General features: G+C 42.6%; 1 protein-coding gene across 1 annotated transcript; it reads right to left on the bottom strand.

Moving 5' to 3' along the window:
* Window positions 1–13,462: 13,462 nt before the first annotated feature.
* On the bottom strand, window positions 13,463–14,371 carry LOC125612782 (vomeronasal type-1 receptor 4-like). Its single transcript, XM_048791489.1, has one exon. The coding sequence runs from the start codon at window positions 14,369–14,371 to the stop codon at window positions 13,463–13,465; it is 909 nt and encodes a 302-aa protein (XP_048647446.1).
* Between the last annotated feature and the right edge of the window lie 954 nt (window positions 14,372–15,325).

Genomic DNA, 15,325 nt, shown 5'->3' with positions numbered 1-15,325 from the left:
CTTCCATGGAGGTCATCAGGTACTAGGGAGGGGTCTGTTATCCTCAACTCTCTTTACTAATTCACTTCCTGCCTCAGGAATCACTCCTCCTCCTGAGTAGCTTAGGCACTGGACCACAATCAAGCCCATAAAATCCCCTTTGTCATATGTAACCACTTACCTAGATCCCTGCTAGATCTCCTTCCCCTACAAATTCTCCTTGTCAGACACAAGTATAACATCCCCACCTTCCTCCATCCTGCTCACTGATGAGCACATCCAGCGGTCCTGACAAGCAGTGCTGTATGGGTGGAGGCAGCCAGACCCTGAGATATGGCTTTGTGATTCTGTGACCTCACCTCCCTGCAGAGCTGCAATTTCTCCTGTCACTAAAATGATGGAGAAGTCTGGGGAATATGAGAATAACTCTGGAAACTTTTTCCCTGTTGCAATTACCAAGGTAAGTTCCTAACTCCCAGCTAGCATCTCCAAAGAGAGTCGAGATTGTCTTGAGACTGTGTTTCCCTCCATCATGATCCGAGGCCATGGGGCACATAGAGAAAAGCAGGGAAGATTATGGTGTCCATAGATGGTTGAATAGTTGAAGAAAATGTGGCTCATATACCTGTTGTGATATTATTCATCTATAAAAATATAAAGTATTGTCATTTATATCAACATGAATGAACCTGGACGATATAATAAATGAAAAAGGTACACATGAAGATGAATACTGCATGTTCTCAGTTACGTTTTAATCTGCACAAAAATGGTTAATGTTTGATTTGATATCTGGATATGTCGGTTCCCTCCCCCCTTTTAACACATATTGTGCACATGTACTAAAATATTCCATAGGCCTTAAATAGGCACACTGCTTACATCAACTTCACATGCTTAAAAAAATGTTTCTAGGAAAAAAAAATACCTAGAATTGTAGTGTTTATATTCCTGTCTGGTTCACACTGCATGTTTTTGCCCCGATACAGATTGAGCATGATTTCAGATTGAGCATGAAGAAGGTAACTTTAGTTAAATGTTGGCATACTTGAGGGCTTTTGTGATAGGATTAGGGCTCTTAAAAGAACAATTCCTGAAGGTGTTGCTGTCCTTCTTATACATAAGGACACAAGAAGGCTACCATGTGCCAGTTTGTAAGCGCTCTCAAGAAGTTAGGGGCCACTTAGCATCATGCTAAGTAAAATTAGCCAAACTCAGAAATTCATATGAAGAAGATTGAGTAAAATAAAAGAAAGGAGATGGAAGGATAACATGACATAAAGAACTAATCAAATACAAATTAATACAAGAGGGAAAAGCAGTCCAATAGAATAAATGAAGAGTAGAAAGGGGAGGGAAGATGGGAAGGAAAAAGTGGGATCAAAAACAAATCAGGATTAACCCAACTACTATATATGACTATATGGCCCAATAATAATAAAAGAAAGAAGTGGGCCCAGAACTTTGGTGTTGGCCTCCCAGACTTCAGAAATGATAAGTGAACACAAGCTGCTGAAGCACCTGGCGTTGTGTTATGGCTACATGTGCATGGGCTTACTCTCGTCCAGCAAGGAGGTCCACAGGACAGGATAGAGAAGAGTGTGGCTGCAGAGTCATTAACAAAGACCTCCTGAGACCAAGCAGGAAGCAGGTCTGATTTTATTATGCAGTTAATATATATTAACTGCATAATAAAAGCAGTAGCTAGGCAGATTACAGGTGGCCACCAATGCAATTTCTGCTAATATCCTTGCAGCAACCAATCGAGGAGCGGACAGTAGAGCAAGCACAGGGACTACAACACATGCCTCATGCCCAGGGCTGTGCCTACCAAGTAAGCGGCCTGCCACTCATGCAGTGAGTGCCTGAGGCCTGCACTCTCCATACTAGCATAAGGGGAGTGGCCTGCCACTCAGACACCCTTAACCTTAACGCATGCCATGTATGCAGTACTCCATGCACCCGTCCCTACATCTCCCCGCTCTGACTGTGCTGCAGGGACTTCAGCCAGCATTGCTGTTTTTCATTCGGTGGCTTACATGGTTACATAAGTGCCTCACAACACAAGAAAAAATTATCAGTTTTATAAACAGTAGGGCCAGGATAATAGCATTATAAGGATTAGTTAATTTGGCTACAGGTTTTTCCAATGTTTAGTTAATCCCTGAAAGAAAGAAGGGGTTGTCAAGATAGACACCCTAGTCTCATTGATTTTGACAATTGTCTTAGTAAGGTTATGCATAGTCATAACATAGTTAGCATCCCAAGCGCCCTTAATATACTAAGAAAAATGGGAGAAGTGTAAGGTTACATCTTCAGATACAGCATATTGGGTGACATGAATACTATGAAATTCAGGGTCACGAGTGAGCCTTTGCAATATAAACAGAATATCTAGTTGTTCCTGGTGGAGGTCTAGTTCTTGCTGAATGACTAAAATAGTGGTTTGGAACAGTTTATTTAAGTCATTTTGAACACCAAAGGCTTCTGCAATGGAGTAGACACATTGTTTACAGTCTGAGCCATCTGGATACTCTGAGCAAAGATGTATGGTGGCAATGGTGGCTACCTGGGCAATAAAGGATCTCATTCAGAAGATTCTTCATCTCCATGTCCCCTGGACTCCTCTACTCTCCGGACAGGTTCATTGGAAGCCAGATTACTGGGGGCAATCTGAGGATAAATATATGTTTAACTTTAGAGGTTGTCTAAACTTTAACTTTAAAGGTTAGACAATTTGTGAACCAGCAGGATGTATTGACTGCACAAGGTATCTCTGGATGAGTGATATTTATGCCATCAGTATCATTGATTATTAGCATGGCAAAGGGTGGCATAACACAAGCTTGTGCATAGGGGGTATGGGTATAATTTGGCACAAAGGCAAATCCATGGTCAGGGTCTGGACTCAATATCGACCCATTCATCCAGCCAGCTGCTGCCCATTTGATGAGTCTAGCAGCCAGCAATATTGGTGTGATATCCATCATACCATATTGATTTCCTGCATAATGGTTGGAATCAGATTGTCCCACATAGCAGGTACTGCAGTAGCCCATCTGGGTTTTGGGCACATCAGTTACATTCCAGGGAGCTGTGCCCATCCAGCACACAGATGTTTTTCTTCCCCAGAGAACTTCCTCTTATCAAGGAGATAAGCTACGACAGTGACACTGATACCATGGGATGCTATCATTATCTGAGAGGGGGACTTTCCAAAAAGTGTTGCTGGGCATGTTGGCAGCAAGGGCTTCTTGCATTTGCCATGGTGAAGTCTATGGCTATAGGTAGCATTAACTATACCTCTAAGGTCAGTGAGAGACAGCCCAACATATGGCTTATTATAGTTATCTACAGTAGTGTCATTGACAAGAGCAAAACAGAGGGGACTGTCTGGATTATGGGTTTCACTATATACTACAGAGAAACAAATAGGCAGAGTGGTTATGGAAATGTTGGCATTCCAGGTTATGGTCACCTACTGGATGGATAACTCAGGATCAATAAGTTTCGAATTATTAGAGAAGAGCTTAGGTAAAGCTCCTTCCCAATCAGCAACTGCTAAAGATGGTGGCCTAGTGACCAAAGCTCAATTTACCTGATGGGAGGCTTCACTATTAGCAGTGAGCACTACACACAATAGGACCATCAACCTAAGCCCAGGGATGGTATTGCCACCAGGCAAAGAAGCCAATCTGGTGGCTTGTTCAACAAGACCTTTAATATCACCCAGGCTACTTTAAGTGAGGTCTGTATGCATTGTTGAGTCCTTTGTTGTGAGGTTTCTCCTCCAGAGTTAGTTTCTTCATCTTCTTGGTTGGTGGTTTTAGGGGTTCAGGGATTGACTTTCTGGCAGGCTCCCAGATGGGGTGAGGTTCCTGTCAACATATGTAAACCCTCCACTTATGGTTAGGAGGGCCCCGGACCATCCTATGCATTTGTTATGGCATCCATGAGACCATAGGTAGATGGGAGGGCCCCATGAGGATGGTCCCAATGCTTATGGGCTGCTGTTTCTGTAGAAAATTTTGAAACTGAAAGAAAATTTAAAGTAAATAAGATTCTTTTCAAGGCATCACAAGGGGACTTGGTATATAGTTTCCCCCTCTGTTTTGTAACATGGTCTTTAATTCCTTGTGTGTTCTTTCTGTGATGCCTTGAGTCCAAGGGTTGTAGGGGATCCCAGTTAGGTGCTGTTTTTGTCAATCATTGCAAACTGCTTGAAATGTCTTGCTAGTACAGTCTGGCCCATTGTCAGTTTCAATAAACATGGGAACATCCATAATTCCTAAACATTTAAGTAGGTGAGAGATGACCTCTTTTGTGGTTTCTCCTGAAGAGACTATGGCCATTACACAACCTGAATACATATCAACAATTACATGAATTAGATGTTAAATTTCCAAAAGGAGAAACATGAGTGACAGCCATTTATTTGCCATAAAACATTATATCTCAATTCTTGGGGATTCACTCCAGCAGGTTGTAAAGGTCCAGTAGGGAGAAGAGGTGCACATTTTTTGCAGTCTCTGACTAACTGTCTGCAAGCCTCCTTAGTCCTGCTTTTATGCAACTGCCATGGCTGAGGCCAGCAAAGATGCTTGAACTGCTTGTGTCCCTATATCCTGAGTGGCCAAAATGCAGTCATCCAGTGTGCCATTTTGTACTGGTGCCACTGCTGCCCTATGTTCCTTATTTAGTCCGTCCCAGATCAACTCCTTGGCTAAGGCCACCCTGGCTCCTTCTTGAGACACCTTCCCTTCTACCGCCTTGTTTACTCTGTCAATAAACTGTGGCAAGTCCTCAGTGGCTCTCTGCCTTAAGCCCTGTGTAGAAACTGTGCCTTCCCCAGATGGTAACTTCCTCCAGGCCTTAGAGCAACAGAGTCGCACCTGATCTAAATAATTTCATAGGCCTATGGCTTGTACCACAGGGGAACTGTAGATTCCCTCTCCCTGCAAGCACTCAGCCAGGAGGTTAACATTTGTGGTTACAGACGTCAGTATGTTATGATCCCCCTGCTATTCACATTTATCATAGAAGAATGCTTTCCACATCAAAAATGTTGCAGGCTCAAGAGCTGCTCTGGCTAGGTCCTTCCAGTTTTGAGGGCAATTAAGTTCAAGACTGAGTGATTCAAGCATTTGCTCTGCAAACAGCCCCCAAGGTCCATCCTCTTTTACTTTAACTCCTTCAGAGTACCCCAATGCATGTGGATACCAAGTGGCAGGGCACTGTAGTATGGGGGCCGTGCTGACTGGGAAGGCTTGTACTCCCTTATCCCACTTCTCATCTCTTATTCTACACAGATGTTCAAAAGGATCTCTGGCCTCCTGGAATGGGTTTCTGGAAGACCATGGCTTGGGCTTGTCCAGTGGCCTGGTCATTTCTAAGCTGTCATAGTCCTTGCTGGTTTTGTCATTGCCTCATAAGGAGGCAGTTGCCATTGACTCAGGGAAGATATAATCTTTGCCTGTCAGTAGAAGGTGCACCTGCACCATTTGTGGTCACCTCTTTCTGCACCATGAAGGATAGAGGTACCATTTCCCGTCTGTCTCCTTCCTGCAGCCTTTGTGGTTGATTGCTTTGAAGTAGATTCTCTCTCCCCCCTTCTCTGCTTGCCTGTCTTTCACACCCTCTTCTTCCCTCAGGGCCATCATTATGTGACAAGGGTTTGTTTCAGGGTCCCCTGAACTTTGCTGAATGGCTGCTACAATAGGAAAAAATGTAGTGGTAAAGTACAACCCATCTCACTTCAGCTTGCTGTGCATTGCCATTATCTTGTCCCATATCCTAGGATCAAAAACATCAGCAGCACTTATCCATGGACTGGTATCAATTACAACATCCCAGAACTTCTGAGTTTCTCTCTTATTCAGGGTTAAACCTCTGGTATCTAAGAGAGTGCACAGCACTTGCAACTGCGAGTCAGTGGTGGAACTCAGTAGGTTCCCCATTTCCCCTTCCTCACTGCTTTGTGAGGGGCCACACCCTGTCTTATAGGCTTACCTCAGGTCCCTGTTCAGGCACCAGCTGCATGGGCCCTCTCTCTTGTTCAGTGAGGAGGTCCACAGAACAGGGTAGAGGAAAGTGTGGCTGTGGAGTTGCTAATCAAGACCCCTGGAGACCAAGCAGGAAGCAGGTCTGATTTTTTGTGCAGTTTCCATGTATATATACTCAGGCAGTAGCTCAGCAGATTACAGGCAGCCACCAGTACAATGTCTGCTAACTTTCCTTGCAGTGACCAGTCAAAGAGTGGGCTGTGGAACAAGCGCAGGGACTGCAACACATGGTCTCATGCCCAGGGCTCTGCCTATGGGGTAAGTGGCCTGCTGCTCACATGCCTATCATGAGGGGAGTGACCTTCCACTCAGACGCCCTTAACATATGCCATGTATGCAGTACTCCATGCACTTGTCCCCACATGCATGAGCAGATTAATACTGTAAACCAGGTCATGACTGGATTTTTCCTTTTTTAAAATGTGTATTGTCTATGTAAGAAAGGATTAATCATTTTTCTTGGATGGTTTTCATATAATTTAAATAATGTTTGATATTTTTTTGCTATTTAAGTGCAGCCTCTTTTCATAATATCTTATAACTCATTAAAATTTGTTAATGAGTTATTTTTATTTCTAAAAATTGGTTATGACTATTCAGAGATAAAATGATTACACAATGAGAGTTGTGACATAATTCGTCCATCTTTGTTTGAATGAGCCAACTGCATGGTAACTGTACGCAGGGGGTGTTGCAGAAGGAAGTGTGTCATTGGGGGCATGCCCTGGTAGGTTTAATCTTCCCTGGGGACCTTTGCCTCCTGTTCCACCATGAGCTGATCATGTTTCCTCCTGCTTGGCCCTTTGGCCATAATGTGCTGCCTCATCTTGGGCTCAGAGCAATGGTTTTGGCCTACTATGTGCTGACCCCTGAAACCACGAGCTCCAAATAAACTTTCCCACCTCTAAGATGTTCTTGTCAGTTATTTGGTCACAGCAAGGATAAGCATAAGATGACTAAAACACCCAGTATCATTGTATTTGGGTTTATCTGATACTCATACTGAGTATGGCTTCTTTTACAGACATGAGTGTGCTAATGTTTGGGATATAAGTATTGATACTTATTATAAGGCACCCAGAATAGCCAAAGCAATCCAGAATAAGAAGAGTTATATAGGAGGCATCACAATTCTTGACTTCAAATTATGCTACAGAGCTATATTAACAAAAACAGCATGGTATTGGAAAAAACACATATGAAGACCAATGGGATAAGATAGAAGACACAGAGATAAACCAACATAGGTACTGGAATGTCATACTCTACAAGGTACCAAAAATATGCATTTGAAAAATGGTATCCTACTTCATAAATGGTGCTGTGAAAACTGGATATCCATATTCAGAAGATGAAAATGACATCCCTATCTTTTACCTTTCACAAAAATCAACTGAAAGAAATTCAATGACCTTGAAATTAGGCCAGAAAATTTGCAACTACTAGAAGAAAACATATTCCTTCACACACCAATGACCATTAAAGCTCAAAAAATAAAACCAAGAATCAATAAGTGAGAGGGCATCAAATTAAAGCTGTCTCCCCTGCAAAGGAAACAACTAAGAGCAGGAAGAGAGGGCCCACATAATGGGAGAAGAGCTTGTTCAGATACCCCAACAACATGGAATTTATACCCAGAATACATATAGACCTCAAAATACATAACACAAGAAAATAACCTCATTAATAAATAGCCAAAAGCACTACAATGTGTATCAAAAGAATACAAATGATCCATGTGTATATTTAAAACGTTCGAGACCTCTAGCAATGAGGGAAAGGCAAATCCAATCCACATTGAGATTCTATCTGCTTCCAGTTAGAGTGGTGATCATGAAGAGAACAACGCTGGAAAAGATGTGGGGGACAGGTCCACTTACATACTTATGGTGGGACTGAAAATCAGGACAGCTCTTTGGGAAGCATGGAGATTCCTGAAAAAACGAGGACTGGAACTGCCGTATGACTCAGCCATCCCACTGCTTGGCATATCCCTAAAATCTTCACACCAGAGTGATACAGGAACATCAATGTCCACAGCACCATAGTCCACAGTGGCCAAGTGAGGGCACCAGCCCAGGTGGCAGTCAACAGACGAGTAGATAATGATAGTGCAGTGTTTTGTTTGGCCATGAAGAAGCAAGCTATCATGGCATTTGCTGGTAAATGGATGGAACTGGATAATTATAGGCTAAGTGAAATAAGCCAGGCAGAAAGTCTGGCCCTGAGAAATCTCTCTCAAATGAAGCAACTAGAGCAAAATAAGAGGGGAAAGAGGGAGCCATGGAAAGAAGATGATCAGTAGAGAAAGGGAGGAGAGGTGGCAGGAGAGAGGGGCAAAGGGAGAATGTGGGATGAAACTGACTGAGTTATGTTTGTGTATGAATAGACCATGCAGAATCTGACATTCCTATATTTCCTTAAAGGACCAATTATAAAAACAATGAATAAAGACAAGTAAGACCACCAGAGCAGAGGAAGGGGAACAGGGGAGGAAGAAGAGGAGACAAAGAGACATCACCAAGTGGAACAAATCAAACTCCATGCATGTGTGATTGTGTCAGCATGAACCCCATTAATATGTAACTAATTAAACACAACAGGGAAAAGTGAATGCCCCGATTATGAAAAGGCTAAAGGATTTGGTAGACATTTCAATATGGTTAATCCTTAGGAAAACACAACCAGTGCCACAGTGAGATACTGCCAGGTTTCTGTTCTCGAGACTAAAAGGCTCAGGGGTCACTCTAGTTAAACTGGGCTAACTGGGCTGCATGAAACAACCACACAAGAGACACAAATACCTTCTTCTTTGGGGTTGCTGTGACGGCTCCTCTGACCTTAAGGGTCCACAGGAAGAGAGAGAGAGCGAGAGCACGCGCTGACCCCTTTTATTGAGGAGAAGCTATTCAAATGAGGCAAGGGGTCAGGTTTCAGGGGCTGAGTATCTTCATGATGTCCACTGTCAGCAGGTTGACTGACACCTGGGTAGGCCACACCCAAGGGCACAGTAAGAGGAGGGGACACACACAAGGCACTTCCATGGAAGATTCTATCCTTAACAGGGCAAGGGGTTATATTACAAAGGAACAGGTGAGCATAGCTTCATCCATGGGGCTGTAGCAAGACACACCCATTTCTGTGACTGAGCACCTCAGCACCCAGCTGGGGAGTGTAACTCAGTCACCTGTAAGGTTGGCCTCCCACAAGATACCTCCTGGACCCGTTTTGAGGATGGCTGTGATCTACCACAGAACATCACAAGTGCTGTGAGGGGTGTGCAGAAGGAGAAACCCTGCTGCTCTCATGGTGGGAAGGAAATGACCACAGCCATTGTGGGGAGCAGATGGGAGGTCTCTCAAAGCTGACACTAGAGTGGCCATGGGGTCCAGCAATCCCGATGCTGGAAGTAAGCTGAAAGGGATGAACTCAGGATGTCACAGGCATCTGCCTCCCATGTCTACTTGCAGCACTATTAAGTACAGCCAGGATGTTAAATCAACCTAAATGTCCCTGGTTAGATAAATGGAAATGAAACACCGTCCTGCCATAAAAAGAACGATGAAGTCCTTTCATTGGGATCAATCCCCAGGAAGGAACTGGAGAACATTTTATTATGGGAAATGACACAGAATGATAAGCAACACGATCCCAAGTGGAATCTAAACAAACAGATCTATTGAAAGCTGAAAGCATGATCGTGGATATTTGATACTAGGGAGAAAGTGGTGTACTCTGTGGGTACAAGGTTATTGTCTGATACCAGGAATATGTTCTGTTGTTCTACAGAAAAGAGAGTACATATAGTTAACCACATGCATCGTGCTTCTCCAAATAATCAGAAAAGGGGAAGTTCATCATAGTTATTATAAAGAGACAATAAAATTGGAAGTGCATGCGGCTAGGTTGTAGCTTAGTGGTAGAGCACTTGCCTAGCACATGTGAGGTACTGGGTTTGATCCTCAGCATCACATAAAAATAAATAAATAAAAATAAAGGTATTGTGTCCATTTTATTTATTTAAAAATTAAAAATATTTTTAAATAAATAAACAAATGGAAGTGCATGGATATGCTAATTACCCTGAACTGATCACTATCCAATATATGCACACATCATATTATCACACAATTTCTCATAAATATATAAAAATATTGTGTCAATAGAAACAATCAAAAATGAATTTTAAATGATTCCTTTGACCTACTTCTCCAACCTTCCTTTCTGTTTCTTCAAATCTATGTAATTCAACTCTTTATCTATGCAACTTACATAATACAATGATAGGGAAGAGAAGAGATATAAAATTCTGGAGTGAATTATGGGACACTTAGTACCCACCTCTCTGTGTGTTATAAAGATTAACTCAGACTATAACTGAAGTCCCAGCAGATGGCACCATAACATACTTCAGATCATGCAGTACAAGTTTAGTAAATATTGCATTAGTAAATATAAACATGTTGATTTCCAAAGAGCAGATTTTTGTTAGACAACTGTCTTTACCACTTTTCACACACTAGAAAGCAACAAAAAATGTGGTCATTCAGAATGATGATTAGCATTTTCACTGGGAACAAATAGAAGCAGCATTTGTGTCTATATAATGGATCTGGGTGGAAGGACACTGCACAGTACCTGCTTTCTCTAGCTTAGTGTTGCTGACAATGAATGCAGGGGTAAGAACATTGCCACCAACAGGGAAGTTCTTAAAGAAGCCAACTCTTGGTATCACTCCAAGTCTGCAGAATTGCAATGCCTTAGAGAAGGCTGAGGACACTAAGTGATTGACAAGCACAAGGAAGTTACAGAGGCAAGACTTGCCCAAATGGTCTCAGCCCAGAGTTCCAACTAGGATCCCATGGCCGGTTGTAGGAAATGAATTTTCCATTGTCACCACTCTGAATACAATCTATTTATCTGGGTTGAAGCATGTTTGAATTAACTGTCGGTTTTGAATGTAAGATGAGTCCACAGTCAACCATGAGGGTTCTGACCGTGCTTATAGAGCTGAGTTTCGTATCCATTCTATAGGGAGGTAACAGGCTCTGCCTAGTTTCATTAGGGCAGGGCAGTGCAACCCACAGTCCCATTACTGTAGCAAAAGTTCTTATTTTGGGGGCAGGGGAGGACACCTGGAGGCAGGAAGGAGCTCCCATTTTGGTCTCCACGCAGGTGCTCATTGTTCATGAACCTCTGCTGTGACAAAGGACAGGGGAGTTAGGCCTTATCTGTTTGGGAGGCCCTTGTGCCCGAGGGTGTGGTGGGATAGGTGAAGAGGGATTGCAGATGCTTTTAAAGGCAGATTCTCAAGAGGAAGGTAGGAATTGTCAAGGTAATCCTGCCTGAGAAAGAAACTTACAACAGGAGGAGGAAGAGATGGCAGCCTCTCAGGTAGGAAGTCCCAGGACAAGGGCCCTGTCCATTTACCTCCTGAAACACTATATATTCAAAACTCTCAAATTTTTGCTTCTGATGCCCTTACCCAATGCATCTATATCCAATGACTTGTTTTTATTTTTCTTTGTATTACAGTCAAGGTTACTCTTGGCATGCTAGGCAAGGCTGTACCAACAGCCTACCTGCCAACCCCAAGGTTAACCCTTAACATTTTTTCCATAGCCATCAAAGCCAGCTCTCCATTCTATCTTCATCGGGATCTTTTGTTTGGGACAAATCCTGACCATGACTTCATGAGCTGTGATATTGCCAATGTTCCTGTTGTGACAGATGAAGATGGACACATGCTGATACCCAACGTCCTAATGGCAATGGAGTCTAGTCCTCAGGATCAGTGAGGAAGGAGCAAGCAGATCCCATGGGTGCTCCATCAGCTCTTTGCAGTCCAGGGTGTGGGAAATGCACCTGGAAACAGAATGGCCTTCATACAAAACTTTTACAAATCTACTGAGCAGTACCACCTAAAGCTGAAGAGATTTACACACCTCCACACCACTCCCTCCACACCTCTCCCTCCACACCTCTCCCTCCACACCTCTCCCTCCACACCACTTTCTCCACACCTCTCCCTCCACACCTCTTCCTCCACACCTCTCCCTCCACACCACTTTCTCCACACCTCTCCCTCCACACCACTTTCTCCACACCTCTTCCTCAGTATATATGTGTACCAGGTTCATCCATGTGTCACCAAAAAGCTTTCTAGAACTCACACGCCCAGCATTCTTCCTGACAGCCCACTGAAAACACTCACCTGTGCATCTGTAGTGGGCAGTTAGGTCAATGAAGCTGACATAAACACTGGCACTCAGTGTTGTAAAAAGACCCACAATTCCATTTAAAAACACACATGAATTTAAAACAACCTGTAAAACGTAAATCCCCCAGAAATATTTCCTGGTTTATAAGAGTTGCATAAATTACAAAAGAGTTTACAGTGCTCTCAGCTGATAGATGTCAGAATACTGCTCATCACTGAGGAGAGTCAACAGAGAATCCTGAGGTGAAATCTGTGGGCAGAACATGTCCTGATTTCTTCTAGAAAGATTCTATGGAGTTGTGTCCAATTTTTAAAATTCCATTGTGCTGTCCAACAATGATCTGTTCATGGGCCTTTAAATAACTTTACCAAATTAGGATTTATTTAATATGGAAGGAATGAAAGTAATTTATTGTTATATTTTCCATAAGTATCAAACTACTTGAAACTGTGATCAGTGTCTTAAAATAAGCTGTCATTTCTAGGTTAAACATGAAAATGTAATAAATGCACAACTTCCAAGAAAAAGACTGAAAAGAAGGATTCTGTTTGGATTATTATGAAGTATGTTAAGATAGAAAAGGACAATAGAGCAGGAATCATGAAGCAAAACAGTAAGTTGATGAATCTAGTTCCAAATGTTTCCATTGTTTACTCAACAAAACAGACAAAAGCCATGCTATTGAGAACAAATATTTCTCTACATATAGAAGCAGCATTTGTGTCTATATAATGGGTCTGGGTGGAAGGACCCTGCACAGTACCTGCTTTCTCTAGCTTAGTGTTGCTGACAATGAATGCAGGGGGAAGAACATCACCATCAACAGGGAAGTTCTTAAAGAAGCCAACTCATATTTCTGTACGTATAGAAGCAGCATAATAATTAAAATAAATATAAACCATTCACCATAACCATACCGATATATACATGACATAAAATGCAGGACAGAATAGGAATTCATTCCTGTCATTAATATTATTTTTTTGTTTTGACATGCAATTTTCCCAAATTACAGCTTCAAGGTAATACACATAACCAGACACATGGTCACAGAGACACACATACACACACATAGAGGAACACACTCATAACCATCTATGTGTGTACAGTGACAATTTTTATGTTCTGATTTGTCATAAACCATTCAGCTCTAGAGAGATGAGTCAATAACCAGCAGGACATTGTACAGGGGCACACATGTCACATGTTCCTGAGGACACTAGGGGACGTTCTACTCCAGCAGAGCCTAGACATATTGGTGTCTCTGCTCATGAGAATAAAGGGGCTGAGAGCAGGGAAAGATGCATTGGTTAAGGCAGAGAGGTGCACCAGCAGCTCACTCACATTACCAGAAACACCCCACCAAATGTGTATGGTGAAGGAGAGAGTGTAGAGAGACATAAAGGTGCTCACAAGAAGAAGGACTGTTTCAGTAGCTCTGGACTCAGCCGAGGACCTGCGGGAGGGACGACTGCCATGGAGGTGCTGGAACCTCTGCTTGTGCCTGTACAGGATGAGAACCATGGAGCCACTGGCCCAGGGCATGATCCCCAAACAGAGCACATCAGGGAAGGACAGCAAGGCTGAATTTATGGCATAAACATTTCTCTCATAATTACCATCAGAACAGTATCCAAATTTTTTTCTCTGTGTCATATTAATGTCACCCCTATTCACAGTCACATGCACAGGAACAATGATATTGACCAGCAGGTGGAGGATCCAGCACAGGAACACAGAGGTGCCAGTGTACCTGGGGGCTTTCACTTGGAGCTCTGCCCACCTGGAGTCCCTGGGGCTGATGGTGATGGCCTGGAAGACACTCAAGAGGCAGGTGCTGCTGAAGGACATACCCCTGCCCACCCTGTGAACATAGAAAACAAGTTTGCATCCAAGATCACTGAAGAAATGTCTAAACCCAAGAGCTGCCATGGTCTGTGGGACTCCCCTGAAGAGCAGGAAAAGGAAGTTGGCTACAGTCAGGTGCCTAATAATCAAATCTGTGCATCTTAACCTACACCCAGAGCAGTAAAGGCAGAGGGAGGAGGAGAGGAGACAGAAATTCCCCAGGATTCCAACCACAGTCTGGGTCAAGAAGACCACACCCATGGTCACGTCCCCAGAGGCCATTCTTCCATTCCCACAGACGATATTTATCATCAGAGCAGAAGATCCTGCATGAGGACAAGAGGTAAGGGCTACATTGAAAGGGTCACCTAAAGTCCAGTGCCTCTGCTTACTATTTGTTCACAATTAGGAACATGTACTTTAAGGTGTTTCTGTTATTAAGAGAATTCCAACATTAGAATGTCAGTCATAAAGTGTATAGAAATGTATTAAAGCTATTCTAGGAGCAGACATATGTAACCTATTTATTCTTTAGAATTATTTACATTCTGTGAGGCCACCACAACTGTTGTCAAAATAAGGACAATTTAAGGACATCTGACTTTTTTTCAATTCCATTTGGTTAGTACTACAGGGAATCGATCCTTCCTGTGTCAATTCCAAACAGTGCATTTAACCCACATTGCCCTACTGTCCAGGCTAGTTAACCGAGTTCCTCCACTTTTCCAGGTATGTGTTTAATCGGTCCTTAACAACCTGTCCTTATGTTTTACACCACATGTAAGTAACTTTATAATTTTTAGCTAGTTACCACTCACATAGAAGTAATTTTTCCCAGCCATTATAATAAATTAAAAGATGATGATGAAAGTCAGATGCACTGATTGTAATATGAATTTGGAAGAAGCTGTGCCAGGATCAGGGTGGCTTAAATCAAGATTATTTATTTAATATATTATCCCCACATCAAGACTGTTGTGATAGACTCATTTCCTTTTATTACATTAAAAAATGGAAAGAGCCCCTAGCACAGGATTTATTAAACTTCTGACACCACACACTTAACTACAACATGTGAAACAATAGTACGTGAGTGGGTAGGGCAGAAATTCAGTTTGCCAGATTTTCTTCTTACAGACATTAATCAAATGTATGTTTTACAGGAAACAACTGCTCATATAATGAGATACAGGGGAAATACTAATGCAAGACAAT

This window comes from Marmota marmota, unplaced genomic scaffold (genome assembly GCF_001458135.2).
Source record: "Marmota marmota marmota unplaced genomic scaffold, marMar, whole genome shotgun sequence".
NCBI lineage: Eukaryota > Metazoa > Chordata > Mammalia > Rodentia > Sciuridae > Marmota > Marmota marmota.
This window is presented reverse-complemented; position numbering and strand designations above follow the sequence as displayed.

What these genes read in the sequence shown, in the direction of transcription:
- LOC125612782 (XM_048791489.1), bottom strand. Translation starts at nt 14,371, where the DNA reads ATGGGTGTGGTCTTCTTGACCCAGACTGTGGTTGGAATCCTGGGGAAT.